Source organism: Mauremys reevesii, linkage group 15 (assembly GCF_016161935.1).
Source record: "Mauremys reevesii isolate NIE-2019 linkage group 15, ASM1616193v1, whole genome shotgun sequence".
Taxonomy (NCBI): Eukaryota; Metazoa; Chordata; order Testudines; family Geoemydidae; genus Mauremys; species Mauremys reevesii.
Window position 1 is genome coordinate 43,008,411 of NC_052637.1, and position 26,696 is coordinate 43,035,106.

Here is a 26,696-nt window from a genome sequence, read left to right on the forward strand (position 1 = left end):
GCTCAGCATGCTGGCGGGGCTGGCTCGGGGGGCAAAGTAAACTCCATTCCTATCCTGCCTAAGGGATTTAGGAGCACATGTCCCATTGGCTTTGAATGGGATGTGTGTTCCTACAACCATTAGGCACTTTTGAGACTCCCCCTAAGTGGCCCAGCTAGGCCATTGCTCCAAATCAGAAGCCAGTGAATCTTGCAAGCAGGTAACAGCTCGTTAGTGACCCACCTGAATTAAGCTCTCTGACTCCCAAGGGGTGCGTGATAGCACGGCCGGAACTGCCCCTGGGGAATGGAGCTCCACAGCCTGGGTGCTGCAGCATGACACATCACCCCCTTCACCAGGACGACCACCTCTCACCCCGGGGGTGCCAGGCCCATCTCAGGCGGACGGCAGGGGACCCACCTGCCCAGGCCAGCAGGAAACGTGCGTGCTGGGTGGAGCCCAGGCAGCTCTGTGCCAAGAGCCCCCAGGGGAGCCGTACAGCTCCCCTTACCTGCAGCCCAGGCGGAGGCATGTGGGAGGGCTCCCCCCTCATCCTCCTTAACAGGCTACTTGCCATCGACTCTTCCCTGGATTCCCTGTGCCCATGGCCCCCCTCAACACCAGTTGTAGGTGCCTCACCTGTTCCCTTCGGCAGGGAAGCAGCCACTCCAGCCCCAGCCAGGAGTCTGTGGCAGGTGAGGGGAGAAAGTGCTATTGGGGTCTGCCGCCAGGACTCCCCAGACTTTGCAAGGGGACCAGCTTTGTGCACGTGCAGTTGGACACTGGAAACCTGGAGTGTCTATTGCAAGTATCGTACTGGGGCTGAAATACCCGCAGGGCTGCATCCATGACGAGATTGTGCATGGGCAGCACATTGCAACTCCCATGAGAAATGCAAGGAGGGGACCTGAGAAACACCCTCACTGCTCACGCTCTGCTAATGCCCAAGACACAGCCAGACCTGGGGGGGTGGCAAGAGCTGGTTGCTTCCTGCTTCAGAGCTGTCAACCCAGTGTACACAGGGAGGCCTGAACAAGGCCTCACTCTTCTCGAGCCCTTCCCAGCTCAGGTCCAGCCACAGTGCAAAGCAGGGCAGGGCAGGGCAGGGAAACCAACCAGCCCGTCTTTGCTGTGCTGCAGCCTTTCCCTCAAACGGGTCTGATGCACCTTTGGGGAAAAGCACTCAGATTTCACAGTGATGGGCATCCAGAAAAGAATGTGGGTGGGTAGCTGGATGGATCTAGCCCATGGGGTGAGCTCCCCATCTGGCAGCACTGCCATGCCAACAGCTGGGCACAGCTGGCACTCATAGTTAAGCCCAACTGACTTTGCTGTTGCACAGAGAGATCTCCACGGGTGCTAATTACACTCATAATAATCCTCCCTTGTAACTGTGTGTGAGCTGCAGCCACTCCCCTCACCAGCCACTCCGATGATGAGTCACTGTCGAGTTCTCCACCCCCCCCCCCCACCTGTGAGTCTGAGCAATGGCTTTGGCCGGCATTAGAGGAGCACAGGTGGCCCTGCCAGCTGCAAGGCCTCTAGCTCTTGCTGGCCCCCTGACAGCTCTGGGTCTTTTCGCAGTTTGTTCAGTGGAGGATCAGCGAGGAGGCGGCAGCGGGGGAGGCGAGTGGTGGTGTGTTTGTTCAGCCGTTTCATTGGCTTCTCAAGCTGGCATTCAGCACTGGTCCTGGGCTTTCAGGAGGAGCTGTCCGGGGGCTGTTCCCTGGGGACATGGCGGTGTCAGAGCCGGTATTGCGCCTGTCGGATGAGGCGTGGCGCTGCATGCGTGGCTTGGGAGGACTTGCACAGCCTGCAGCCAGCGCTCCTCCTGGTGCCTCCCCCACCCCCTCTTGCAATGGGGTCAGATACGAAATCAAATGCCGCCCTCTTTCCTTCTCTGTCTGCTGGCCCCTCTGTGCCCACACATGTCACTGTGATCAAAGGAGTGCAGCCTGGCTCTGAAGGACAGGGGTGGGTGGGGCTGGCATGCACCACCAGAGGGAGCGTCCCATCCCCGTGTGCTGCAGCTTAGCCCTACCATCAGCCTTGCACACCCACCCCCATAGTCAGCCACTGGACCCCCCCACTCACTGCTGGTGGGCAGGAGGTGGGCAACCAGGGATCCGGCCAGCAGCAGGACCCACCAGTACTGATGGGGGTGGGAGGGAGAGAAAATATGGGACAATTTGCCAGTTTTTAAGAAAAAGTCAGGACTCCTGCAGGAGGGCCTAAATATGGGACCGTCCCTTTAACAATGGGATATCTGGTCACCCCAGCCCAGGCTCCTGGGGAGAAGAAAGGAGTTTGCTCTCGCTCGTCTCAGCGCTAACAGGGTAAGTAAGCCAGGGCCCCACGGTGCTGGGTGCTGCGCTCACCCAGAGAAGAGGCTGGATTGTTCGTTATTAAAATTTAGCCCAGCTGGAGAGAGAAAAGAACGACAAAGAACGATAGCAGGGTAAACGTGCCCTGCCAAGCCTGGAACAGAACCCAGGAGTTCTGACCCTGCAACCACTAGAGAGCTCCCGCTTCCTTCCCTGGGAAGTAACATTTCCTGAAGACAGCTTTGAGGGGGACCTGAACTGGGGGTCTCCATCTCAGGGGAGTGCCTAACCACTAGGCTAAAGGTTATACAGGAGGCCCTACCCGGTTGTTCTGTGGAGTCAGACAGCCTCTGAGCACACTGACCAGATCAGGCCCTGCCTGCAACTTGGGCGGGCAGCCAGCCAGCCAGCCAGCCGTCTTCCCCTGTCCATGACTCGCTCTGGGGCTCAGGTGAGAGGTGGGTGCCTACAGAGACGGGTGCAGGCTGTTTAGCAGCAGAAACAGGCAACAAGGGAACTTTTACTGCAAAACCGCCTGTGCTGAGCAAGCTGAGGCACCTGCAGTGTGTGGCGGGGGCTGTGGGGGAGTTTGTGAATTGCAGAAGTGCCTAAATATGGGACTTTGTGGATCCCACCAAACTGCTGAATCCAACCCCCGAACCCAGCCCTACAGCGAGAGGCTCCCACTCCACCAATCGGACTTTGGTAGCCAATGCGAAGGCTCACTGGCTGCTTGGTGTCTGTCCAAGCTCGCTACCCAGCAAGCAGCTGTCCCAGTAACCTGACCCCAATGCCCCTACTGCATTCAGGCTATCGGACCCCCTGCCTGGGCGTTATCTGGCTCCTTGCTCTGGAATGCCACTTCTGTTCCGTTCTTTGTGAAGGGTCGGCTATGCCATTGGCTGTGAGGAGGGGCACTAGAACAATGTGAATCAACACGCCATGCTGTGTGGATGCTGCTCCTAGCAGGGCTCACCGTGCAGGTCCCATGGGGAGACTGACAAACCTGCAGCACCATTTGCACAGAGGAATGATTTCTTGCATAAGGCCACCAAGGTTCGGTAACTGACAGCAGGCAGAGCAGCAGCCATTGAGACCTGACGGACCAAGGACTGCATGACCTGCGTACCAGGGAGCCTGTTTGCTTCCCAGGGATCCGAATTCAGGACTTAGAGCCTAGCAGCTCCCCTCCTCCAAACCATGCAGCAGATTGCTGGCTCCCGCACCTCCCTTGTGAGTTACACGCCCACCCAAAACACAGCGTCCTCTGCCCGTCTGTCAGGACTAGCAGCAGCTAGTTATTGGGCTTCTGTTCCCCTGAGATGTGTGAAGTGACACAAACACACAGGCTGGAGCAGGGGGGAGGAAAGGGTAAAAGGAGGATGGGGAGCAGGGAGCCCATGAGACTGTGTCACTAAAGGGATTGGCAAGAAGCCAGTGTCAAACTGGGAGCTTCATGCTGTTTTTAACTCGTTTGTTAAGAAACCCCCCAAAGTGAATTCTCTCAGTCTTGCTGCAAACAATCCCTCCCTTGCCTCCCAAACCTGCTTTGTTGGTGTACGAGCACTGGGGAGAATTGAGTTTTACAGTGTGTGGTTTCAAAATTGGAATATAAAATATTCTCTAGAATTTACAAACCATCGAAGGCTGGGGCTCCTTCCCCATTAGCAGAGCCCAGGGGGAAGCCGTCTCCTGGTTAATCTCTGCTCATCCTGGCTGTTCACCCCATGAAGTACCCTGAGTTCCTGGTGTGGACGGTGAGTCACGCTGCCCTGTAGAGACTTCTCGGAGCTGATCCCAGAGGGGGTGGGAGGCTCAAGTTCACACTGGGGCTGGGCAGCGTCTTCCTGGGGCCAAATTATTGCTTGGGCTCAGCCTCTTCCTTCCTGGAACAAGAACAAGGAAAGGTCACGAGGAGTAAAAAAAGCCAAACCAGCTTAGGTGACTCCCTGCTACTCTGGGAACTGGAGCTGGAGCTACGGGAACTCTGGGCACCATCTTGAGACACTGGGCTGATATCTCATGCATGAGTTTGGGGTCTCAGCTCGGGGCATGCATTCAATGGGACTGTCAGCATCTGCCCAGGACTGGCCCAGCAGGAAGGTGCTGCAAGTTGGGATTGAGGGGCATCAGCCAAGCCCTGGCTGTGGGGATCTCAGGCTTGGATTAGCACGCAGTGCTGGTATGGCGCATTGCAGAGCTGTGTGGAGGTGCCAGGCCAGGCACGACACGAGCGGGGCACAGGTAGAGTTGTTCCTGCGAGTTCTGAACATGGCCTCCCCACATCACACCTGCCTCCAATCAGCAGTATCAGAGCATCACATTAACCAGCACCAACCTCCACGCCACACCCAGCTCTGCTCTGGTCCTTACGATCCCCTCTAGGGCAGATCAGCCTGGGAGACTTGGGAGCAATTTGCCCATCACTAACCAGGCTATTCTTCATTCAGTTTTATTGTCCTGTATCTCTCCAGCCCCTTGTTTGCGCAGGTGACTGTAGAACTGAGAGAATCCAGCTATGAGCTGCCAGGAACTGTGCTGAAAATGTTGCCTCTACATTTAAATAAAAAGGGCCTGGAGGGACAGGGGGTTGATATCAAGAGAATGATTTAGAGAATCTCACTTATTCCGGATTGACACCAGTGAAATCCCATAGACACCAGAGGGGTTTCTCTGGATTTACACCAATATACCAGGGCCGAATCCAGCCCTGCATTACAAAAGAATGAGGTGGCCTGGCCCTTTCTTTATTCATTAAGGCACAGAGGCCAGCTCCTTGCAGGGTATTTTCGTCCACCCTCACATCACACACAGGGGTCTTAGCACTTTGCTTATCATGTACACCGGAAACAGACAAAATCCTCAGTGACCTTCTGCAGTCTCATGGTCCAGCCAGCCCAGGATGCTGCACCTTCAGCGGGAACACATGGTGCAGCACAGACGGCACCCATCAGAAATCTCCTGCTCCGCGGGGGCAGCATGCACCCTGCTGCCCTTTATCCCGCCTTGTTACCCCAACTGTCCCTTTAATGCAATTACCCAAGAGCATTACATGAGCAGATCCCCTCTGGATGTGCGGTTGCTTAGACCACCCACACACCTACCTCCCTGGCCCAGGAGATGTGCCCCCCAGTGGGGAGGACAGGTGCTTCCGGATGTACTCTCTGGATCTGATGTCAGCCTGCAATTGGGGAGGAGATGGATTAGAGAAGACTCAAGACTTGATTGGTCAGACTGCCCGCGCCCTCTAAAGAACTGTGCCAAGCAGATGCTCTCAGGCAGCTGCACAGGGCAGGAGGCGGAGTCACTCCGCAAGGCTCTGGTGCGCTGTCCATCCCCAGTCTAAGCACAGCATTCATCCTCTCTGCAAGTGAGAGGGGCGTGAAGGCTCAGCCCCTTTCACCCCCAAGCTACCTGCAGCATACGGCCGGCAGTCCTGGGTAGGGCTCCCACACAAGGAGGGACCCACCTGCCACCCTGACCTTATCCCGTTCCACTTAGCCCTCAACTGCACATGGGCCGAGAAGACAAAGACCCAAAATGGAGGAGCAGGGTCTCTGCCCAGGCAGCCTTAGCTGCAGCACAGTTGATTTTGGAAGCAGAAATGAGATTTCCTAAAGCCCAGCTCCCCAACTCTGCATTTACCACAACGGAAGACGGCAAGGCACAGAGTGGGCAGCGGGCACACGCCAGTCAGTGCCAAGGGCCAGCTCAGCCCTGGCCCTCTCCCAAGCACTGGGGACGGGGGCAACAGGCAACAAAGTCCAGGGGTAACAGCCAGGCAGCTCAGCTGGGAGAGCAAATCCCCATCAAATCCCTCCAGCTCTCAACGCACAGTCCAGGAGCTCTGGTGAGTTCAGCTGGTCTCAGCCAGAGGCCTCTAAGAGACCCGAGTGCCTGGGATGTCCAGTAGAAATACAATTAACATGCCTCCCCGTGAGCCTCTGCACAGCTCGTACCATACCCAGCCCTCACCCGGCTGGCATCTGCCCCCTCTCCTCCTCGGCTCTGATGCCCTCAGATGTGGTGCAGGGGCATGACAGGCCAGTCTCCACTTATGGTGGCAAGAGGCAAAGCAGGAGGTGGATGCTGACCTGCAGAGTGAATCCAGACCCCTGGCAATGGCTGAGGTGAAGGGGGAGCCGCCCGAGTTATTTCCCAGCTGCCCTTGCACCCAGCCCATCCAGCAGCAGGGGCACTGCACGCCCCCCTCCCCCACGACACCTGGAAGCAGAGCCTGGATTGCACCTTGGGCAAAGAGGCACAGGGGGTGGGACCCAGAATTCCAGCGAAAGGCCCAGCAGCCTCACCCGTGGTGTAAGGGGCTCACCTCGGGGCAAAGGCTCTGGTTAGGCTGCTCTGCTTGGTGAAATAATGCCACCCACTGCAGCTGCCGGCTTCTGCTTCCCTCTCTCTCGCTCGGGTTCCTGTTACCACAGCCCAGCCCTAGGGCAGGGCCTCTGTTACCCCCCAGGCTGTCTCAGACTCACAGGGTACGTGTACACTGCAATCAGACACCCGTGGCTGGCCCGTGCAGCTGACGTGGGCTCGCAGGGCTGTTTAATTGCAGTGCAGACTTCTGGGCGCAGAGTCTGAGCTCTGGGACCATCTCACCTCACAGGGTCCTAGAATCCGGACTCTACCCCAAGACCAATACACCCAGGTCTTTCTCCTCCTCTGTGGCTTCCAGCTGATCCATTCCCAGCTTACAGCTAAAATTCTTGCTGTTAGTTCCTAAGTGCATGACCTTGCACTTTGCACTATTACATTTCATCCCATTTCTATTACTCCCATTTTCAAGGTTATCCAAATCTTCTTGTATGATATTCCGGTCCTCCTCCATCTTGGCAATTCCTCCCAACTTAGTGTCATCTGCAAATTTTATTAGCACACTCTCACTTTTTGTGCCAAGGTCATGAATGAAAATGTTAAACAAGATTGGTCCCAAGACTGATCCTTGAGGAACGTCACTAATAACCTCTCTCCAGCCTGACAGTTCACCTTTCAGTATGACTCCCTGTACTCTCCCTTTTAGCCACAGGCTCCAACCTGTCCCTTCAAGGTGTACTACACTCCTTCATGCCTAAAGCAGCCCAACTGGCTTCTCCCTCTGTCCACAAGAACCTCCTCGATGGGGGTGCAAAGCCCCCCCCAAATGTAACTGCAGGAAAGAGTGATGCTTTGCACAGCCCCAGACCTCAGACCCAGGGTGTCTCATCCTATTGGGGAACAAACACAGGAGACAAAAACGACCTGTCAGACCCCCAACGGCAGGTTAGAGTCCCTGAGAGAGCAAGCCAGTCTCCCTCCCCTCAGAGTATTTAGTGATCCCAGGGGCAGGGGAGCGGGGGAGGGGGAGAAAGCTCTTTTGAGGGGCTGCCCCCTGATACTCTGACACCGCTGCCTTAGCCCGGCCTGAAAAGCGGGCGCTGGCCTGGACAGGAGCTGCCTCTGCTTCAGTCCAGGACACTGCTGCACCTTCGTGTGCTCACTGCCCCCGCCCCCCCTTGCTACAGCCATTGGGCCCGGCCACAGAGGGAAGGACAAGTGCCCCTCTGCCCGCCGGAAGCTGCTGGGAGCCACGTCAGTCTGACCAGCAGCACAATTTCGCCCTGCCAGCACCTGGCTGTGTGGCTCGCAGCCCCCCCCCCCGTGCTGGAAACAGGCAGGCGGGGAAGGAAGGGCTCGAGTGTTTTAATTGCTTTTTCCTGGAGTGGCTGCGAGTGCTGCTGGGTCAGGGTCACCCCTGGGTGGAGGCATTCGCTGTCTACAGACACTGGCCTCTCAGCTTCCTCCCCACCTGCCGCTCCCAGCATGAGGGTTGCTACGGTGCGAGCCAGCAGCACCGGGAACATTCCCACCCTGCTGCTGGGAGGAGCATCGCGAAGGGGCGGCAGAGCTGGGCTACGGCAGAAGTGGCATTCGCTCCCCCATCGCAGCAGTCAACGAATGCACTGTCCCCCCAGCCAAGGTAGACATGGCCACACCCGTCCCTTTAGCCACACACAGGGGGGCTGCAGCAGCAGGGCAAACTCTACTCACACTGCCCCTCCAGCAGCCTCAGCCACAGCAGGAGGCAGCCCTGCCCTGAGGCAAGCGGGTCATTTGGTCTCCCTGGCTGGTTCACTCTTGGGCCCCACGGTTGAGCGTGAGACCAGGGACCCACTGGTGCCAGCAGTGGCAGTGGCTATAGGGATGCAGACACCTGTCCATTAGGAAGTAGGCTGAGAGCCAGCAACTCATTGCACACAGGCCAGCTAACAGCTGGGAATGACTTGTCTGGGGCTGGATTTGAACTGGTGACCTACAGGCAAAGGGTTCCATGTCCCAACTGAGAGCTAGGCTGGTTCTGGGAATGAGTCTCCCTCCCCTGCTCTGGGCTGCAGGGTGAGGTCACACACCAGCCCGCACCTGAGCCAGTTGCATCGGCCTGCCCCAGTGCCGCTGTGGCAGCCCTGGACGAGGATGCCTAGAAGTGGTCATGAACCAAGGGTCCTCCACGTGACACATGAAATCCTTAAGGAGCAATTCTGGTCTCTTAGTCAGGTAGCTTCATTTCCCAGAGCACAGCTCATTCTCAGGTGTGTGATCCACGGAGGAAAACGCACCTTTGTCAAATCTCCTCAGCTAAGCAGGGCAGGGCCTGCTCGGTATTTGGCTGGGAGGCCTCCAAAGAAAACGGAGAGAGCTATGGAATGTGCTGCTGGTGACTCAGCACTGGTGCTAGGTCAGAGTCATTGCTGAACCAGTGGCCTGGTGTGGTGCAAGGGGCCATCTTTCCAGTGAGATACAACCCTTTGTGGTCATTAAAGAAGCCATAGCCACCTCAACAAGGGTAATGGTGGGAGTTCTGGGCTAATTTTCCCCCAAAGCTTCATTTGGGAAAGTCATTCTTCACTTCCTCCCTGAAAAACCTCACTGCATGGTGGTAGCTCAGAACAGCGCCAGAGATGGCTTCATGATACAACTCCCCTCTGAAGCAGTTTGGGCTCCTTCCAGCTGAAGGGAACTAGATAAATGTACAAGGCCAGGACTAGTGAGGTGGATTAATAAAACGCCCCGAGGCTGCCCTGGATGTAACTCACATGTTTGTGCTGGTCGTGCAAATTCCTGCACCCAACTCCCCACTAGCTCGCTTCACGCCTTCCCTGCACCTTCTGTGCTGGAGATACTGCTTAAGAGCCACTCACCAACTCCACATGCCAGACAATGAAATACGGTTACATAAGGAGCAGTTTGTTTGGAGGAATTTTTTTCCCCTGTTCATAATTGGACAGTTTCATAACTCAGCTGACAAATAACTCTGATCACTCTTCAGGATAAGACATTACGTGATGAATTTCATAACAAGGGAAACAGACTGCTTGATAAAATGCCTGCTGGGAGCCCAAGTAGCAAAAGCCTCATTCACTTACTGTTCTTCTGTAGGAGGAAAAAACCCCAAACCAAGTTCGCCCAATAACACAGCTAAGGCTTGATTAGGCAGCAAGTTACTTGCCAGCCCTCACTCCTAATGCTGTGCTGAGACACAGCTTAACCCAGCTTATTAACCAAGAGGCTAATCAATAAGATGGATCATTGTGCTGTAATAATCCCTTCTATTTTCGGAGGGGACTAGTGCTGGCATTAGGGGTCTGGAATTTCTACCTTGTCTATTTTGTGAATGGGTGGCAGTGGCACATGTGGGCACAGCACACTAGTGGAGGGGGAAGGAGGGTCAGGTCTCAGGAAGTAGGGGGTTCTGGCCCTCAGCTGGCAATCCCCCGCTGGATAGCAGGAACGTGCAACAGGCAGGGCAGAGCTGATAGCTTGTGTTCCAGTTCCTTGATGGAGGAGAGTTTAACAGCACAGGTGCAGTGGCTTGAAAGTGCAGCATCCAGGGGCAACAATTTAGACTCGCCTCTCTGCTGCTTTGTGGCAGGCCAGGGATGCCCCACAGATTGCTCTGCTGGGCAAGCTGCCAGCTGGAGTGAAAAGAGTGAGCAGGAGTCTGATGGGCAGCAAAGCAGAAAGTCAAGGCAGCAGAGTAACAAAGCCTATCCTGGTGCAGGTCCTGTTCCATCCCGGGGAGTCAAAGGCTGGGAGCTCATTTGCTAAAAGGCTCCACTCCATACCCCATGCGTGTGTAGCTTGGAATCTGGACAGGCTTGGAATTCTTGCACCCACAGACAGGTCATGATGAGCCCTTGTTGGGGACACCAGGGGCAGCTCAGGCAGATTTAGTGCCATGCCACCAGTAGCTGCAGGTGGGTGTTTTGCCTGTGGCAGTGGGAGACTGGTTCATGTTCACCTGGGTGCCTTTGTTTGGGTTGCACCTGGGAGGTCCCTCTGGCTGGGATATTCATGAGCCTGCCAGAGGAGACAGAGTGCTACCTCTGCACACACAGAGTTCTCATGCCTCGGCCTGGTATTTACTTGTGGAATGAGGTCCAAGCAAGATGTAAATATTTATTGTAGCAGACAATGAATTTCCCTCTGCTTCCTCTGAAAGTTCACTACACTTGCTGCATCTGAGACACCTGCCCAGAGTCAGCAAAGCCATCTCTTGTTCCAAATTCAAATACGACTGCGTCCATGGCCGAGATGATGTCTGGCATCCACTTCGTACAACTTAGCCATGTGTACCCCAGTGCAGGATGGGGTCAGCTGTGCCTCCAGCAAGGTGGCACGTTTATGTCCCCACAGCAGCTACACAGCCACTGCCTTCATGTAAGACGGCACCATAGCCCAGCGAAGGAGGGAATGGAAGAGCTGAGCTCAGCTGTGAGCTGCGCGTGTTTGAAGCTACCAGAACCTTCAGAACCAGGAAAAGCTTCAAGGGCTGACAACCCTGAAGGTTCACCTTGGGCATCAGAAAAGCTGCGATCATACAGCACTACCCAGGCAAAACCTGCTGTAGGACATTCCCCTTTCACATCTCCTCAACAACCTGCAGGCTCACCACAGAGAAATACACAAATCTGACATCAGGAATCATAACATTCAAAAACCAGCCGGAGAACACTTCAACCTCTCTGGTCACTCAGCAACAGACTTAAAGGTGGCAATTTTGTAACAGCTTCAAAAAAAGCTTCAAAAAATACTCCAACAACAAACTGTTGAGCTTGAATTAATATGCAAACTAGATACCATTAACTTGGGTTTGAATAGAGACTGGAAGTGGCTGGGTCATTACACAGATTGAATCTATTTCCCCATGTTAAGTATCCTCACACCTTCTGGTCAACTGTCTAAAATGGGCCATCTTGATTATCACTACAAAAGGTTTTTTTTCTCCTGCTGATAATACCTCATCTTAATTAATTAGCCTCTTACAGTTGGTATGGCTACTTCCACTTTTTCATGTTCTCTGTATGTATATATATCTTCTTACTATGTTCCATTCTATGCATCCGATGCAGTGGGTTTTAGCCCACAAAAGCTTATGCTCTAATAAATTTGTTAGTCTCTAAGGTACCACAAGTACTCCTGTTCTTAGTGCAGGAAGGACCCTTAGATTCTATTTTCTGGTGCTTTACTCAGCCCACTTTTAACTCAAAGGGCTGCAGCTTTCAGCCCTACCACACGCTAATCCCTGTTCTATGTCAGCTAGATCTCAGGAAAAGGATTGCCCAATGTTGTTGAATGTTCAGTGTTTGCTCAGTTTTATCCCATTCCTCCTTCCTAGACCACCCAAACCAGAGGCTTCCCAAACTCTGCTCGGGGGAACAGCTACGGCATCTGTGGAGACCTAGCTGGTGCCAGCTCCGCTATCTCGCCTCCAGCCACTAAATCACATCAAAAGAAGTTACATCCTTTGCTACTAAAGTTCTTGTTTCTTGTAGGTGATTGTTGTCATAACCCCTGGGAGGCTGTGTGATGAGGGGCAGGTTCCACGAGATAGTGAACTGGTGAGGTCCAGACGAGTGTCTATGACACACTCTCCATGAAGTTATGACCCGTACTATGAAAAAGTCCAAGAACCCCTGTGCTGAACAATTCCTCTCCCTCCTTGGGTTCACACCCTTCTAATCCTTGGAGATGGTTCTCAAATCTTCTCCTGGAAGGAGTCACCAGCAAATACATTTTGTCCCTTTAACTAATGCCCCAGGTCAGCTGGAGCGGCTGGAGGAGTCTAGCAGCCAGTCCCAAAGAAGAGGCATGGGAATGGGGCTGAAGGCGACAGAAAGCAGCTGTGAGGAGTAGGGCACCTGGGTCAAAATGATTTCCAAGAGAACTACGGGCATGTTTCCACTGGGGAAGGCTTTTCCCCTTCCCTCCTAACACGCCCCCAAGTGCCACTATGAGAGCCTGTCTCCTGAAGCACTGGGTGCTGGCCCTGCCGGCAGTGAGATATGGGACTAGATGACCTGTAAGACTGCTCCAGCCTGTCAGGAGGCGAGATATGGGAACAGAAACTCCATGATCAGCTCTGGTCAGGAGACGCCAATGGGCAGTTTTGCTTTGAGGTTTGCTGGTCGCTCTACAACTAAACAGTGTCACACGGTTCAATTTTCAGAAAATATCACAATACCAACGAACAACTTCTGTCTGCAGCGCCTGTGCGTCTGGCCTTGGTAGGAGCCTTCTCAATACTGCTCAGAAAGCAGCAGAGCCAGGGCTGGCAGACACGGGACGAAGGCCGAGGTGTAGCAATCGAATGCTGTGTTCCTGGGTGATGTTACAAAAGGGACACAGACCAGACTCTGCTCCCCGAATGCTGAGCGGGGCAGCCTGCCTGAACTGCTAATGGCAGGGTGATCCTGAGGAGAAGGAAGCTCTTCTCCGGCTAGAAATCCCAACGGCTTCACACTTCTTGAGATTCATTTCTCCAGCCCTGCTGTGATTTAATTATAAAATCTCCGGCAGCAAGGGGCACTGCATGCGATCTAGTGCTGCCACCTACAGGCTACATCTGGAACCGGCAGCCTGCAGCTTGCTGCGGAGTGCGGCAGACCCCATAGCCCAGAGGATGAACACTGCAGTCTGCGTTCGGCTCCACATTGCGGGAACGCTGCACCTCCAGCTCCTCTGCATTATTAACCCCAGAGCCAGCCTGCAGAGAGGAGCAGGCTGGAGCCGCACTGAGGGCTGCGGGTGCTTCTATGCACCGTGTGTCAGGGACAGGTCAGGAGGACAAAGAAAGGGAAGAAGCAGTTTTATAAAGAAGACGACAGGTAGATCAGAGCCGCCAGGATTGGCTGTAGCCCGTAGCTGGAGGGGACGGCCCAGCAGACTTGGGCGCTGCTCTTGAGGAAGGGAGGCCAACCTGCCAGCGCAGCCCTGTCATTCACAGCTGCCTGTCACCCCCCTTCTCTACCTAACCGGCCACGTCTCCCGCGACAGGCTCGGCTCCCCATCCCCTAGCTGCCCCTGCCTTCGCACCTGTCGGATGGGCTCTGGGATCCGGTACCTACAGCAGGACTGGACGAGGCGCACCGCCGACTCCAGGCACGTCCTGTGGCCCACGGAGACGTAGATGGGCTTCGTGCTCTTGTTGTAGCTGCGCAGGGCCTGGAGGGTTGGAAACCGGACAGACCAGAGCTCTGGGGCTTGTTTAAAACAAACGCAAGACGTCAGTGATTGCAAACGCACATGGGGACACTTGGGAGAGCTGGGGGGTGTCAGACATTTCAGAGCCCCGGGCTTTACTGTTCCTCTCTGCTTGGGAGCATCACAGGGAGGGTCTGTCTCCTAGGGCTCCTTATACTCCCATCCCCAATATTTCACACTGCTCAGAGCAAGGGACCTTGCTCAGTGGAGAATATACCCAGGCGAAGGAGGCAGCCAACACCTGCCAGCTCTGAGTGGGGACCCAGCCAGCCCCACCATTTCCCAAGCTGCCTTTTCCACCAAGTTGCAGAGGTTCCTGTCTCACAGTCTGGAGACCTGCCACAGAAAAAACTCCTGCCCGTGCTTTGCCCTTTGCTGCAATGGTGCAGGACACTGGCAGATAGACCAGGACATGGCAGCTCACATACCACTGTCATACGACAAAGTGGCCGTGCATCCCAGGAGGGGATCCCACGCCTTGGGCTGAAAGGGATGGGAAGTGAGCGTTAGCCCTGCCTACTCAGATCCTGCCCTCCTGGCTTATTGTCACTGGGCTGCAGAGAGCTGCACCACACTTTGTCCCCTCCCTCCTTCCCATTTGAGCCAGGCTAGGGAACATGGAGAAGGCCCAGCTGCGACCAACACGCAGAGCGGACTCCCCATGACTCACCATGCCCAGGACTCTCCCGGAGGTGCCCCTCAGAGGGAATACGTCTCCTCCCATTTGCAGGTCGCGGATCTAAAACAAGCACCCAAGGGCCAGCTGGTTAGAGCTCCAGTGCACCAGTTCCAGGAGGGTCTGGGAGAGCCTACTCCAGAACGTCCCTTCTTTGTCTGAACAGGCTCCCGTAATACTGTACCGCCAGCACTTCCTGCTGGGATGGAGAACCCGGGAGCTGCCCCTTACCAGCCAGCATGTGGCTCCCCAGCTCCTCATGGTGGGAGAGGCCAGGAGGGGGGCCGCTAGGAGCTCCCTCTCACCAAGGCTCTTACTCCATTTCCCCCACTGGCACAGGAGGGAGGGATGCTTGCGCTGGCCTTACCTGCCCCTTGTGCTGCTCGTCCTTGGCCAGGCCATCGACCTGCAGGAGGTTTTTGGCCACACCAACACATGGCAGGCCCGTCAGCACCCCCAGGTGGCAGGCCACACCAAACCCTGCCGAACAAGCCAAGAGATGGTCAAGGGAAACAGGAAGGGGCCAGCAATGGGGTTCTCCAGCCTGTTCTGGTGACCCTCCTCAGAAGGCACAGCCCCGGGTATGTCTGTAAGACTGTGACAACACTACAGCCAAGCGCAGAGTGGGTGGTTCTGGCAGATGGGGACCAGTGCCGCAGGGACAGAGTTCTCCACAGAGGGGCAGTCTGTCAACCCCAAAGCTGGAGGTTCCAGAACCTCCAGCTGGGATCAGAACCCAATCAATGCCTCTGGGGGAGGGCAATTAACCTATTGCTAGATGATAATTATTTAATGTCTCCTTCTCTGGACCCTAGTGAACAGCAGGACTCTCTCCTGGAGCCTGGGGGTCCCCCATCAGGGGGCAGCGCACTCTCCTAGGGCTTGGGGTCCCCTGTCGGGGGGCAGCGCTCTCTCCTAGGCCCTGGGAGTCCAGGGGGCAGTGCTCTCTCCTAGGGCTTGGGGTCCCCTGTCGGGGGGCAGCGCTCTCTCATACCTCTGTGATGGAGCACACCATTCCCATCTACGAGCAGCACCTGGAAGAACCACCAAGTGATGTGTTAGTTACCAAGCACCATGGAACGCTCCAGCTGAGCGAACACACCTCCGACCTGAACAAGTGGTGAGTGAGGCCAGCTCCGTGAGGAAGGAGAAGGCTCCATTTCAATCCTTTGCCCCACCCCCACAGCTCCTTTACCCAGGTTCGCTCCACCCCTGCCTGCCCCGCTCTCTCTTTCATGCCCCTTTTGACAACCATCCCCGGGAGTAGGGAGCTGATCTTTCTATTGCAGCCCAGTGCCCTGCACCCCCATAGTACTAAAGAAAGGATGGGAGTCACCCCTGCATCTTGCCTTCCCTGCTCACAGACAAGGTGAAGTCTGGCTCGCCACTGGCTCGCTTTCCCCATCCCCACAGAGACAGTGAAGCACACACAACAACAAGGCTGTGTTAGGGTGCACCCTGCCCTGCCTGCTGCAGAGGTGCTGGCAGGGCAACCTCTAGGGAGGGTTTCTTTTCAGGTACATCCAGCACCCCAGGGACATCTCCCCATGAGAGAAAGGAACATGCTGCACCTGAGGCCTGAGCCCAGGCTGTCGCTCCTGAAGTCTCTGAGCAGCTTCTACCAGGAAAGGGGCCTCTCGAAAAGCTAAGTATCCTGCCACATAGGGAGCACTCACAGTTACCATCTGGCAATCCTCATATAGCACCTGGGACAAAACAAGGACAGTGCTGAGAACATAGACTCATGTCTGCAAGAGGCACCTTAACACAGCAGGCACTAGGATCAGTGTGCTGAACCCAGGCCATAGCTGGCTTAATCCTGACCAGCTCAGATATTTCTTCTCCAGGATTTATATTCTCTCTCTCTCTTGCTCGCTTCAATACTCTCCCCTAACCCTGCTGGGCCACTCCCCCAAAGTTAAACACAAATGCTGCCCATTAGCTCATGCCAACTTGTCCCCTCAGTGTGAGTGTGGGGGTGGGGGGAGAGAAGTGATGGACAGACGATGGAAAATGACCAGACATACCCTAGCCTACCTGTAACAGGATGCTGGCCTAAGAGGCACTGAACCAGCCCGTTAGCTCAGAAACTGCTAGCGCAGCTCCCATCAAGGGGAACTGATTGGAGCTGGCAGGGTGTGGCTCATTAAAGGTGCCTGAGAGTACTCACCTGTGAGCCTGCTGGGGCAAAGGCCTATAAAGCTGGCAGGAAGGAAGTGGGAACAGGAGTAAGGAACTACTGCTCCTAGCTAGCAACAGGAACTAGCTGTCCCCAGGGTGGCTCCCTAACTCCTACTGAATTGTACACAGTTGTCTATAGATGGTGGTGGGAATGAACACAGGGAAATAAAAGGACACTGGGTTTTGCAAAGTAAGAGGTCTCCGGCTGATTTGTACCACGAGCAATGAAGTGCTCGTCTACACTACCCTGAGTGAGTGCAGGGACTTTGCCAATGGCTAGGGATGCTTTGGCCCCATTCGAGTGTGCAATAGCAGGAGATCACTGTCCTTATCATTAAGACTGCGATTTAGTCATGGAGATCATGCAATCTGTGACTTCTAGTGGTCTCCATGACTTCAGCTTGCGGTGGTCAAGAGCTGCAGGGTCCACTGCCACCCGCTGGGGCAGGAAGCTGTGAGGTACCCCTGCTGCCGGTGGTGGCGACGGGGAAAACCCCAGCAGCTCCCTGTCACTGGCAGCAGAACCCTTGAGCTCCCAGCCGCTGGGGGTGGTGGGAAAACCCCTGAGCTCCCTGCCCCAGGGGCAGTGGAGTACCCCCCAGCTCCTGGTGGGCAGCGGCTGGGAACCCTCAAGCTCCAGGCCGCTGAAGGTGGCAGGGATGAGCTCCTTACTGCTATGGCAGCTCCTGGCCCCCATGGGTGGTGGGAAACCCTGAGCTCCCAGCCCCTGCGGGCAGCGGGGGATGCCCAGAGCTACAGGTGGCAGAGACATCCTGCAACCCCCAGCTGCTACAGGCAGCTCCTAGTCCCTGCAGCTGCCCCGCTTGAAGTAGTGTGGGGATCCACAGATCCCTATTTTGTCAAGGATATTGTTAGTAAAAGTTAGGGACAGGTCATGGCTTCCCTGAATGTTTCTGTTTTGCCCATGACCTGTCCGTGACTTTTACTAAAAATATCCGTGACAAAATCTTAGCCTGACTTATAATCAATGCCTGATCAAAGGGCCTCTCACTCAGCATTTGGAAAAGCAAGTGGATTCCAGAAGAAAGCCTGTTAGGACACTGATCAAGGATAGTAGGTGAATTAACTTACACAGCCGTCTAGGGAAAGTCTCTAAGAACTGTGGCACGATCTGATTCTCACTTTCTGTGATTTCCAGTGGATATCAATGTTAAATTCCATATTTGTTGTCAGGGGTTTTAGTTAGTGACAACTTTTTACATTAGTTGAAATCTGTACATAAACTCGGATAAATCTTTATTAATTCAAAGTTTAATGACTGCAGAATGTGGGAGATTCACAACAGATTTGGAAGTGCCATTGTAAATCACATCTCATATTGACTGATTACCAGAGGGATCTGACAAGGAAGGCACCATCTGTCTAGAAATGTCACATTGTTTTAACTTGTTCTCCTGGTAAATGTTGAATAACAATGGCCTTTCTGCGGTTTGTTTCTGGATAGAAGGTGAAACTGTTGATTTCCATCATTGACCTAATTCAATCAAAATCTTCAAAGCCAGTTTATGAGCTATTTCTTATCAACATCATCATCTCTGACCTACTCCTGAGCAATTGCCACACACTGGAACAATCTCCCCAGGCCTCCAGAAGTTCTCTGTAACTCTTGGACTCTAAGCTTCTCTCTGCAGGAAGTGACCAAACTACGTATTTCCAAATTAATTTTGCTAGGTAATACCAGAGACCATCACTCCTGTTCTCTCCTCCTCACCCATGCTCTCTGCAGAAAGCCTTTTCTTGGTGAACATGCGGGTCAGATACTTGGCTGCAGCCTTGTGATGCTGAGATACAGTCCATGATGCCCTTTGGGGTAGGTTGGTTTTCTACAAAGCCTTTACATTACAGGTAACTCAACCATGAGACCACCCAAGGGCCATTACCTCAAGATCTGGGTAGCTGAGAACCACCAGGGAAGCGCAGGCGACTGTGTCGTTTCCTTTGACATAAGACAGGTCCACCCCTCCCACTCTCTCCAGTCCTGCAAAGGTGGAATCTTTCTGCCATTCCTCAGTGTCTTCCTCAATCACATTTGCCTTTAGCTGGGCCTGCTCCCTAAGGAAAGATAACCACAGGCAAAAATAGTGTCTTTTTATTCCCAACTCCATACACAACACCTTGAAATCACAGGAGAAGCAGGCTGGTCCGGGCATCCTGCAAAATCGTGTTATTCTATTATTTCAGCAGGTTTCCATTCAACAAGATTGCTGGTTTAGGAACGACATGATGGGTTGGCAGGTGGACAGCGTATTCCTTAGGGCAGTGTGGTCTAGTTACTGAAGCAGAACATCAGGACTCCGAGGTTCTAGTCTCAGATTTGTCAGTGCTTCTGAGTGACCTTGGCAAACCTGTGTGCTTCAATTTCTGCAATTGGAAAATGGAGCTGATAAAAATCCCATGTTTCACAGCAGGGTTCACGAGGGCTGACTGGAAAGCATTTGAGATCCTGTGCCAGAACAGATGCTTTTCATTGGATGGATGGGAAGGGATGAAACAAACAAAGCTGACAAGCTGGCTGGCTCCAGATCTCTGCAAAGACCTACCATGTGAGGCCAAGGAGTTACCTCACCTCAGTACTAAGGCAGACCCTGACCAAGCTCAGTTAGTGACCACAAACCTGAAGGGGGACACTGGGGGGCACGAAGGAATGACTGCACTGCAGCACAGAGGAGAGACTGGGACAGAGTCACTCTCTCCTGACAACACCCCACTAACAGGGAGCACAGGGGAGAGCCCCAAAGAGCATCAGGAATAGGGTGACCAGATGTCCTATAGGCACCTATTACCCCCCACCCCGTCCAGATTTTTCACATTTGCTATCGGGTCACCCTAATGAGGAATCAGCACAGGTGTGACGTCCAAGAGCCACTCAGACAAACAGCGCCTGCCCCTTGGGAAGGGAGAGATGTGGGGATGGTACCCACTTCTACCACCAGGTCAGGACAACTCAAAGAACTGGGGACCCACCTTTGAGCGACACCAGGGGCCACAGCTCAGCATGGCCTAAAAGGGCCAGGCTTTGCCACCTCATCCCATGCCCCAGCCCAGTGGAGTCAAGGATTCCCAGGAATCTGGTTCCGGTCGAAAAGGGACCCTGGTGGCTCTGGTCAGCACTGCTGACTTGGCCGTTAAAAGTCCACTTAGTGGTGCAGCGGGGCTAAGGCAGGCTCCCTGCCTGCCCCGGCTCCGCATGGTTCCTGGAAGTGTCCAGTGTGTCCCTGCAGGCCCTAGGCGCAAGGGTGGGCAGGGAGGCTCCATGCGCTGCCCCCACCGAAGCGCCGGCTCCGCAGCTCCCATTGGCCAGCAACCATAGTGAGGGCAACGGCAGCGCACGGAACCTCCTTGGTTGTCCCTGCGCCTAGGAGCCATAGGGACATGCTGTCCACTTCTGGGAGCCGCCTGAGGTACGTGCCACCCGGAGCCTGCACCCCAAACCCCCTCGGCTCCAGTCTGGAGCCCCCTCCAGCACCCCAAATCCCTTCTCCCCGGCCCCATCCCAGAGCCTGCCCCAGCCCTGTGAAAATGAGGGAGTGAGCGAGCGAGGGGCGGGGCCTCAGAGCAGGGGCAGAGCAAAGGCGCTTGGTTTTCCGGGATCAAAAAGCTGGGGTCCCCTGGGCCTGATGACGTTGGCTGGGGAGGGGTTCTCTGAGAAGCCCGCCCATTACGCCACAGTATGACGCATGCGCACAACGCCTTCGCCGCTCAGCGCTACAAGACTACACATCCCAGCATGCCCCGCAACCGGAAGCACGGGCTTCCTACGGGGCCCCTCACACGCCCGTGCCGCGCTCCCCTCCCATTACCGCTCCCAGCGGCGCAGAGTCTCCTGCTCCGGCGGCTCCGTCTCGCTGCACGCCATGGCTCCACTTCCGGGCTAGCCGCTTCCGGTGAGCTGCGGCTTTCCCGCCCGCCGGGAACACGGAGCGGAGAGGTTCGTTCCTAGGGGCCCGTGGCGGGCTGGTCTCAGTATGGGGGAGGGGCAGGCCGGCCGAGGGCTGCCAACTGCTAATCCCAGAAACCCACACGCCCTCGCCCCGCCCCTTCTCCTAGGCCCCGCCCCCACGTTCAGGGGCTGGGCCGGGGCAGGGGTGAGGGCTCAGGCTGGGGTTACAGGGTCCGGCCCAGCACGTCCAGCTCCTAGGCTCAGGGGCTGCCAGGCGGCTCTGCGTACTGCCCTCGCCTGCAGACCCACCCCCACAGCTCCCATTGGTCGCGGGTCCCAGCCAATGGGAGCTGCGGAGGCGCTGGGGGAGCGGGCCTAGACGGCCCTGGCTGCCTCCCTGCCTAGGCGCTAGAGCAGGGGCTCTCAGTTTTATATCGGTGCCACCCCCCCCCTTATAAATTAAACAGACTTTTTATGTTTAACACCATTATAAATGCTAGAGGCAAAGCGGGCTTTGGGGTGGAGGCTGACAGCGCGTGACCCCCCCCCCCCCAGGGGTCCTGACCCCCAGTTTGAGAACCCCTGAGCTAGAGGGACTTGCCAGCTGCTTCCAGGAGCCATGCAGAGCTCGGGCAGGCAAGGAGCCTGCCTTAGCCGTGTTGCGCCATCAGACTTTTAGTGGCCTAAAATCGCCCCGATTGGTTTCAGTAGCCTCCTGGAGATTGAGCCTCGTTCCGGGAGACTCCCAGCTAATCCCAGAGGGTTGGCAACCCTAGGTCTGCCCATGCTCAGAGCCAGGGCACTGCAGGGCCAGACTTGGGGCTCATGGCAGCCACCGCGTGGCAACATCTGTGAGAGGAACAGCCCAGCTTGCGGGGTTCAGACTTATTTCCCCCCCCCCCCCCCCATTGGGCCCAGCCTCCCACTTCACTCTGGTCTGGTCCCGGGTCTGGATCCAGCCCCAGCCTGATTTGCAGTGCAAAGTGTGATGGGAAGACCTGGCTGAGGCAGAAACTAGGTCAGTGGTTCTCAAAATTTTGTACTGATGACCCCTTTCACACAGCAAGCCTGTGAGGACAACCCTCCTTATAAATTAAACACTTAAAAAAAATATTTAACACCGTATTATAAATGCTGGAGGTAAAGCAGGGTTTGGGGGTGGAGAAATGACCCCAGTTGGAGAATCCCTGAACTAGGTGAAGGGAAAGGGGGGGACCGACTGAGCTTTGCAGTGAAAATCACCATCACTTTGCTGGCCCTGCAGCAGACAAGAGGCCCACTGCTGGTGCTCTCCGGTCAGAAACTCACCACCTCTCCTCCCTCTGGGAGGGGAGGGGAGGGAAGGAAATGACAGGGCAAGCTTCCCTGCTCCTGTTTTACATCGACTGTGTGGAATTGAGCACAGCAATCATCCATTAACTCTGTCCAAATTTGCACTTCTGCATAATTAGCAGCTTGCAAGATAAAAGAGGACAAGGTTTTAAAATGTCAGATTCATCATAGTACAAAAACTGTGCATTGGGTGCTTTTCAAGACACAGTTTCAAGCATCGCTATTGACAGCTAAGGAATCTTTAGCAGCAAATAATTCATTTATTGAAGAAACAGCCTCAAAATCCTCAGCAATAAAAGCCCTGAAATAGGTGCACATTTCTACATTGGTCGTAACTTTTCTGATCAAGTTTATTAAGACTAAATGAAAAATACAAAAAATAATCAAATCCTTCATACAAAGCAACTCAATGAAGCATAAGAACATCTAACATGATTCCCTCTAAGTAAATTGTTACAGCTAAGGCACCTTAAAGCTAGAAACAGCAACAAAACAGTGACTAGAAAAGGTCACCTAATGCTTGCTGCTAGGAAGTTAGTTTGGGCTCTGTCCAAACTGAGACCCTGAGGTATCTTTTTTTTTTTTTTTTTTAAAGGCAACTTGAAAACATTAACTGTGCAGTAAGAGATGGAAATACTGCAAATGTAAATGGAACCCCTACTGCTTCCAATAGGCAAACCATCATGATTAACATTACATTTCAAATTATCCTAAATATTTGTTAAAATATTAATGCTGCAACAGATCAATAAATGGCAGGGAACAGAAGGAGTGCAGAGCTTGTAAATTCCCTCGATAAGAGGAGCGGGGGGGGAAACCCTTTCCTAGTGAGAATTCATATTCCAGTGTTTTTAGGATGCATATTTATCCACCTAGTGAAATCCAGATTTGTGGACCTGCACTATTTATTAGACAGACCTTAATGGGATCAAATTTATCAAATGTGTGTAGTTAAAGGTTCTCATTTTGAAGGTGTGTCTAAAAAAAAAAAAACAAAAACAACCTGTTGCTTAACTGGTACATAAGCAAAGATCTGGATTTCCTTACATTTGATCAGAAACTTGCTCCTGAGTGAAACTCTGGCTATAAAGTACAAACTTCTGGCCCAGAAGGAACTTTTCTAAACAGAAACATGGTCCTAACTATATATGTAAATGACTCTGCTGTGATATCAGGAAAGCAGGGTGGCACTGACAGCTGCAGATGCTTCCTGCTAGAGAAAGGCAATACTGAAAAGTATTAAGTCAGACACAAGAAATGTATATGGGGAAAGCAGCACAGACCAATGACATTTACATTTCTGTTTTCCCTATTAATAGTCTGATTATGGTTGTTCAATATCAGCTAAGAAGATGACAACTAAATCCCTAATGGAGAGTCCATGCTATCCAGAAAACGTGCCTGAGACACAAGAGTGAAGTGGCTCTCTCAACTCCAACGTGCACGTCTGCCTGCACACATGCCAGAAATAGCCTGGTAGCACCATTCTGATGCAAATGTATGGTACCTTTCGAGGGGGAGGAGTAGTGGAGGTAGTAATTCAGGACCCCTAGGTTGTCCTGTGGTGTGGGATTTGGGCCACGTTGCCTTTTAATGTTTTACTTTAAGGCAGCTACAAGAACAACTTCCGTGGTGAGCTTTGAAACGTCCTGTTTTTTCTTGTATGTGTTATGCAAAGAGGAAGTTAACTGACCTCTGGTAACTGATACCCCTGGACTCATGGAATGGTAGAGCAGGAATAAAGCTATAATGCTCAGAGAGCGAATATGACCCTTTAGACATATGAAGGCAGCTGGGGTAGTAGTGCAGCAGGGAAGCTGATGAGACCTGGATGAGGGAGGACTACATTTGTCTTTCATCCAGCTAAAGAGGAAAGGTTGGCAATAAGGGAGCATGTGAACTGGAACAGTGCCTACAGAAAACATGGAGAACAGAGCATGCCTCTACTGGGGTTGTCCAAGTAGCTCACAGGACACTTCGATACCCCCAACTCCATCCCCACCCTGCCCAGGTCACTGAAGGATGATGGCTTTTTTATCCTTCAAGGATACATGAATTTTCACCACGCCTCCCTCTGAACAGTGTTTCCATCTCTGCTTTGCCCACTCAAGAAATAGCACATATTTGTATATACATTTGTTTCCCCCCAGTCCTTCTGCTTCTGATGCATAAAATCCTTTATGCTTGTGCATCACATTTTGGTCCTGAGTCCAGTGTAAGAGAGAGGTTACTTTCAAGATCTCATTGACATGGCGTGTTTGTGGCACCTTGGACAGGAAGGAAGATCAGTGCAATGAGCAGGGCTTACATAGACCCAGTGCTGCTCCTCCAGTGACCTCACGTAAAAAGCAGCGTTTGCAGGATCCTCTACTATATTAACTTAGTCTACGATCCCTTTTGAGGACAGCAGCAGCTTTCCAGGCAGCAATACAGTGAGAGAGCAGAATCTCTTCTGGGAACATATCCTCCAGCTCTGTAAGTACGCTGCTCCCTTTCCTTTCAATGTACGAAAGAAGTGTATCCTTCAGGCTAGAAAATATAGTGTGAGAAAAACACCATTAACAACAACATTGCAGTATGCCACATGCATCCTACACAGGATTCCCTCCCCCCCCCCCACTCTACAGTGAGATAGCTTAAATGGTGCAACAGGTCAGGCTTGATACATTGGCGACCCCCATGGAAGCTCAAGAACAGAGACGTGGGAAGTGCTGCAGGTTAGGTTGAGGAGCAGGAGCAAAGCCGTGTATGGAAAGCCAACCGAGCTGGTCTGTGCTACGCTTGGATTCGCCCAGTGCTAGCATTCCATTCAGCACTCCAACCCTGCAATTCCCATTGGAATCTGTGACATGTCGTACGGCTATGTAGGAAAGTCACATGCCCCAAAGTCTGTGTAAACATTCTTCGCACCGGCTGAAGCTTTTCACTGTTCAGTCAGTTGGTGTTTTGTGTCCACCTGAGCAGGAAAAACTAAGGGAATTCTTTGCCCCTTTGCAACGTAAATGACAGAAATAAAAAATGAGCATGTGAAGGTAGTTAGCTCTGGGCTGAGCAGTTCATTACCTCCACAAGGGGTTGAACTCATCTCCAACTTTGGTATGTTTCAACTTCAGGATGATCATTTCGTGCAGCTCCTGCAGGAAGGTCTCCAACCCGGCCTGAATGAGGAAGGTGTTGAGGAGCTTGGTGTTCTCTGAACCGAGATCAGCTTTATAGGCTGCATCAACATCCACAAAGGGATCCTAGAAGGCACAGCAAGAACACGCACACGTGAGCAGTTTCCTCTGGGGAGAAGGAAAGACACTGAACCGAATGCTGAGGCCAGACACTTTCCTACCCGTTTGAGACGCAGCAGTTGCTCAGACTTGTGAGTAGAGAGGAGCTGCCACAGGGCTATGATGTGCTTTAGGCGACATCGGCTTAGGGCCTGAAAAAGAAACACACCAATGAAGTAGAATTGTATGGGAGGGATGCACTCAGGAATACCTTGCTGGTCACGTCGTCGTCGCTGGTCTGTGTTGCAGCAGAACATGGAAAGGCTTAAAACAATTAAGACTATTCTGGTTTTTCCTGTACACTCGAGTAAGCACAGGAAGCCTGGTGCAAGCAGGTGGGGTGACCCAGCAGATGTGAAACAGCAGTGATCAGCAGGAGTAAACATCAGGGCATATTACCATAAACAAAGCAAAGACTCCCCAAGCTGGAGCTCACCCAGCCCTGTCACCCTGGGTGTGGAGGCCTGCTTTCCAAAAGGCAGTCTCCCACGTCCGTCTCTCTCCAGCAGCTCATCCCTATAGCACCTGTGCGAAGGGAGGGCAAAGTGAAGGTGGAACGCGCGATTTCAGCAACTGGAGAGCAGGTTGCGCCCCTGCCTCTGTCCCAGAAACAGTCTCTTCTGGCACTACTGTGCCCATCAGTGGGAGAAGAGAAACCCCACCACCACCCTTAAGAGATAAGGGGAGTATACTCAGTTCTGTGCCAGTGAAAGCTGCCTCTTCAGTGGAGGCTTCCCTTGGTCTCTGTGCCACATCATACCCAGCACTTGCATCACCTGACTCAAGGATTCCCCTCCTTGTTCCTGAATCCTAGCAGGACAACAAAGATCTGCAGAGCAAGTGAATTTGACACATCACACTTCCTGCCCCAGCTCTGCTGTCATTGTTACAAAGCGCTACCCAACACCACAAGCTGGCTGGCTGAGACCCTCCCTCCACGTGTGTGTGCAGGAAAGATGAAATCACCTCACTTGCCCTGGGGCACGTGGGGTCTTTACTACCAATTTTTAAAGCTGGCTGTTGTTGGGCTTGGAGAGCAGTCTGACTGGACGTGTTTATGAGTTTGTAGACTCAGGGAATCTGCTCACTCGACTCACCTTCAGCACATGAGGGCTTGTCTGATCCCCCATCTGCAAAACAACTTCAACGTAATGGGTCAGAAGCATATCTGAGTCCTCTCCAGCCATGGCCAGGAATCCCAGTGTGATTTCAGCAACGGACAGAGCTTCACAGATGTCATTGTAGGACTGCAGTTCCCCACTGATCATGTTGATCATAGAGTTGGGGAGGGAGTTCTGTAATTGGAGGAAACACAGTGTCACCACTTAGCATTCCTCGTCATTCCCTTTCATTACGCAGTGAAGACCTGCACCGTATGGGTGCCCAACCGGCTGGAGCCCCATATAGGGCAAAGTCTTAAAGTACAGGGAGCTAACAATAAAGATGGTTACCTCCATTTCCTGAATCAGGATGTACTGAGGAGAGAACACTAAGGC

At 53.5% G+C, this 26,696-nt stretch overlaps 2 protein-coding genes across 5 annotated transcripts in view; both read right to left on the reverse strand.

Annotated features, from left to right (window-relative positions):
* Nucleotides 1–902: 902 nt before the first annotated feature.
* Nucleotides 903–20,668, reverse strand: ENDOV (endonuclease V). 3 transcript variants are annotated; one of them, XM_039502358.1, is made up of 10 exons: nucleotides 20,514–20,668; nucleotides 18,594–18,765; nucleotides 16,083–16,217; nucleotides 15,506–15,545; nucleotides 14,879–14,991; nucleotides 14,506–14,574; nucleotides 13,668–13,796; nucleotides 5,408–5,484; nucleotides 3,942–4,189; nucleotides 903–2,400 (listed from the first exon to the last, which is right to left on the reverse strand). In XM_039502358.1, exons 1-9 carry the CDS (start codon nucleotides 20,567–20,569, stop codon nucleotides 4,162–4,164), a joined length of 819 nt encoding a protein of 272 aa, XP_039358292.1. In that variant the 5' UTR covers nucleotides 20,570–20,668; the 3' UTR covers nucleotides 903–2,400; nucleotides 3,942–4,161. The 3 variants fall into 3 exon arrangements, with proteins under 3 accessions (XP_039358292.1, XP_039358291.1, XP_039358293.1); XM_039502357.1 differs by lacking the exon at nucleotides 903–2,400 and having other exon boundaries at nucleotides 3,065–4,189; nucleotides 13,668–13,834; XM_039502359.1 differs by lacking the exon at nucleotides 903–2,400 and having other exon boundaries at nucleotides 4,128–4,189; nucleotides 13,700–13,796.
* A 1,288-nt stretch (nucleotides 20,669–21,956) lies between these two features.
* Nucleotides 21,957–26,696, reverse strand: part of RNF213 (ring finger protein 213) — an 83,567-nt gene continuing 78,827 nt past the window's right edge. The window contains exons 63-66 of one of the 2 annotated variants that reach the window (XM_039500961.1): nucleotides 26,298–26,495; nucleotides 25,263–25,352; nucleotides 24,989–25,167; nucleotides 21,957–24,454 (exon numbers count right to left, since the gene is read on the reverse strand). In XM_039500961.1, coding sequence (XP_039356895.1) covers nucleotides 24,301–24,454; nucleotides 24,989–25,167; nucleotides 25,263–25,352; nucleotides 26,298–26,495 — 621 coding nt within the window. In that variant the 3' untranslated portion in view covers nucleotides 21,957–24,300. The remainder of the gene's footprint in view (nucleotides 24,455–24,988; nucleotides 25,168–25,262; nucleotides 25,353–26,297; nucleotides 26,496–26,696) is intronic. The other variant, XM_039500960.1, reaches the window with a different exon arrangement.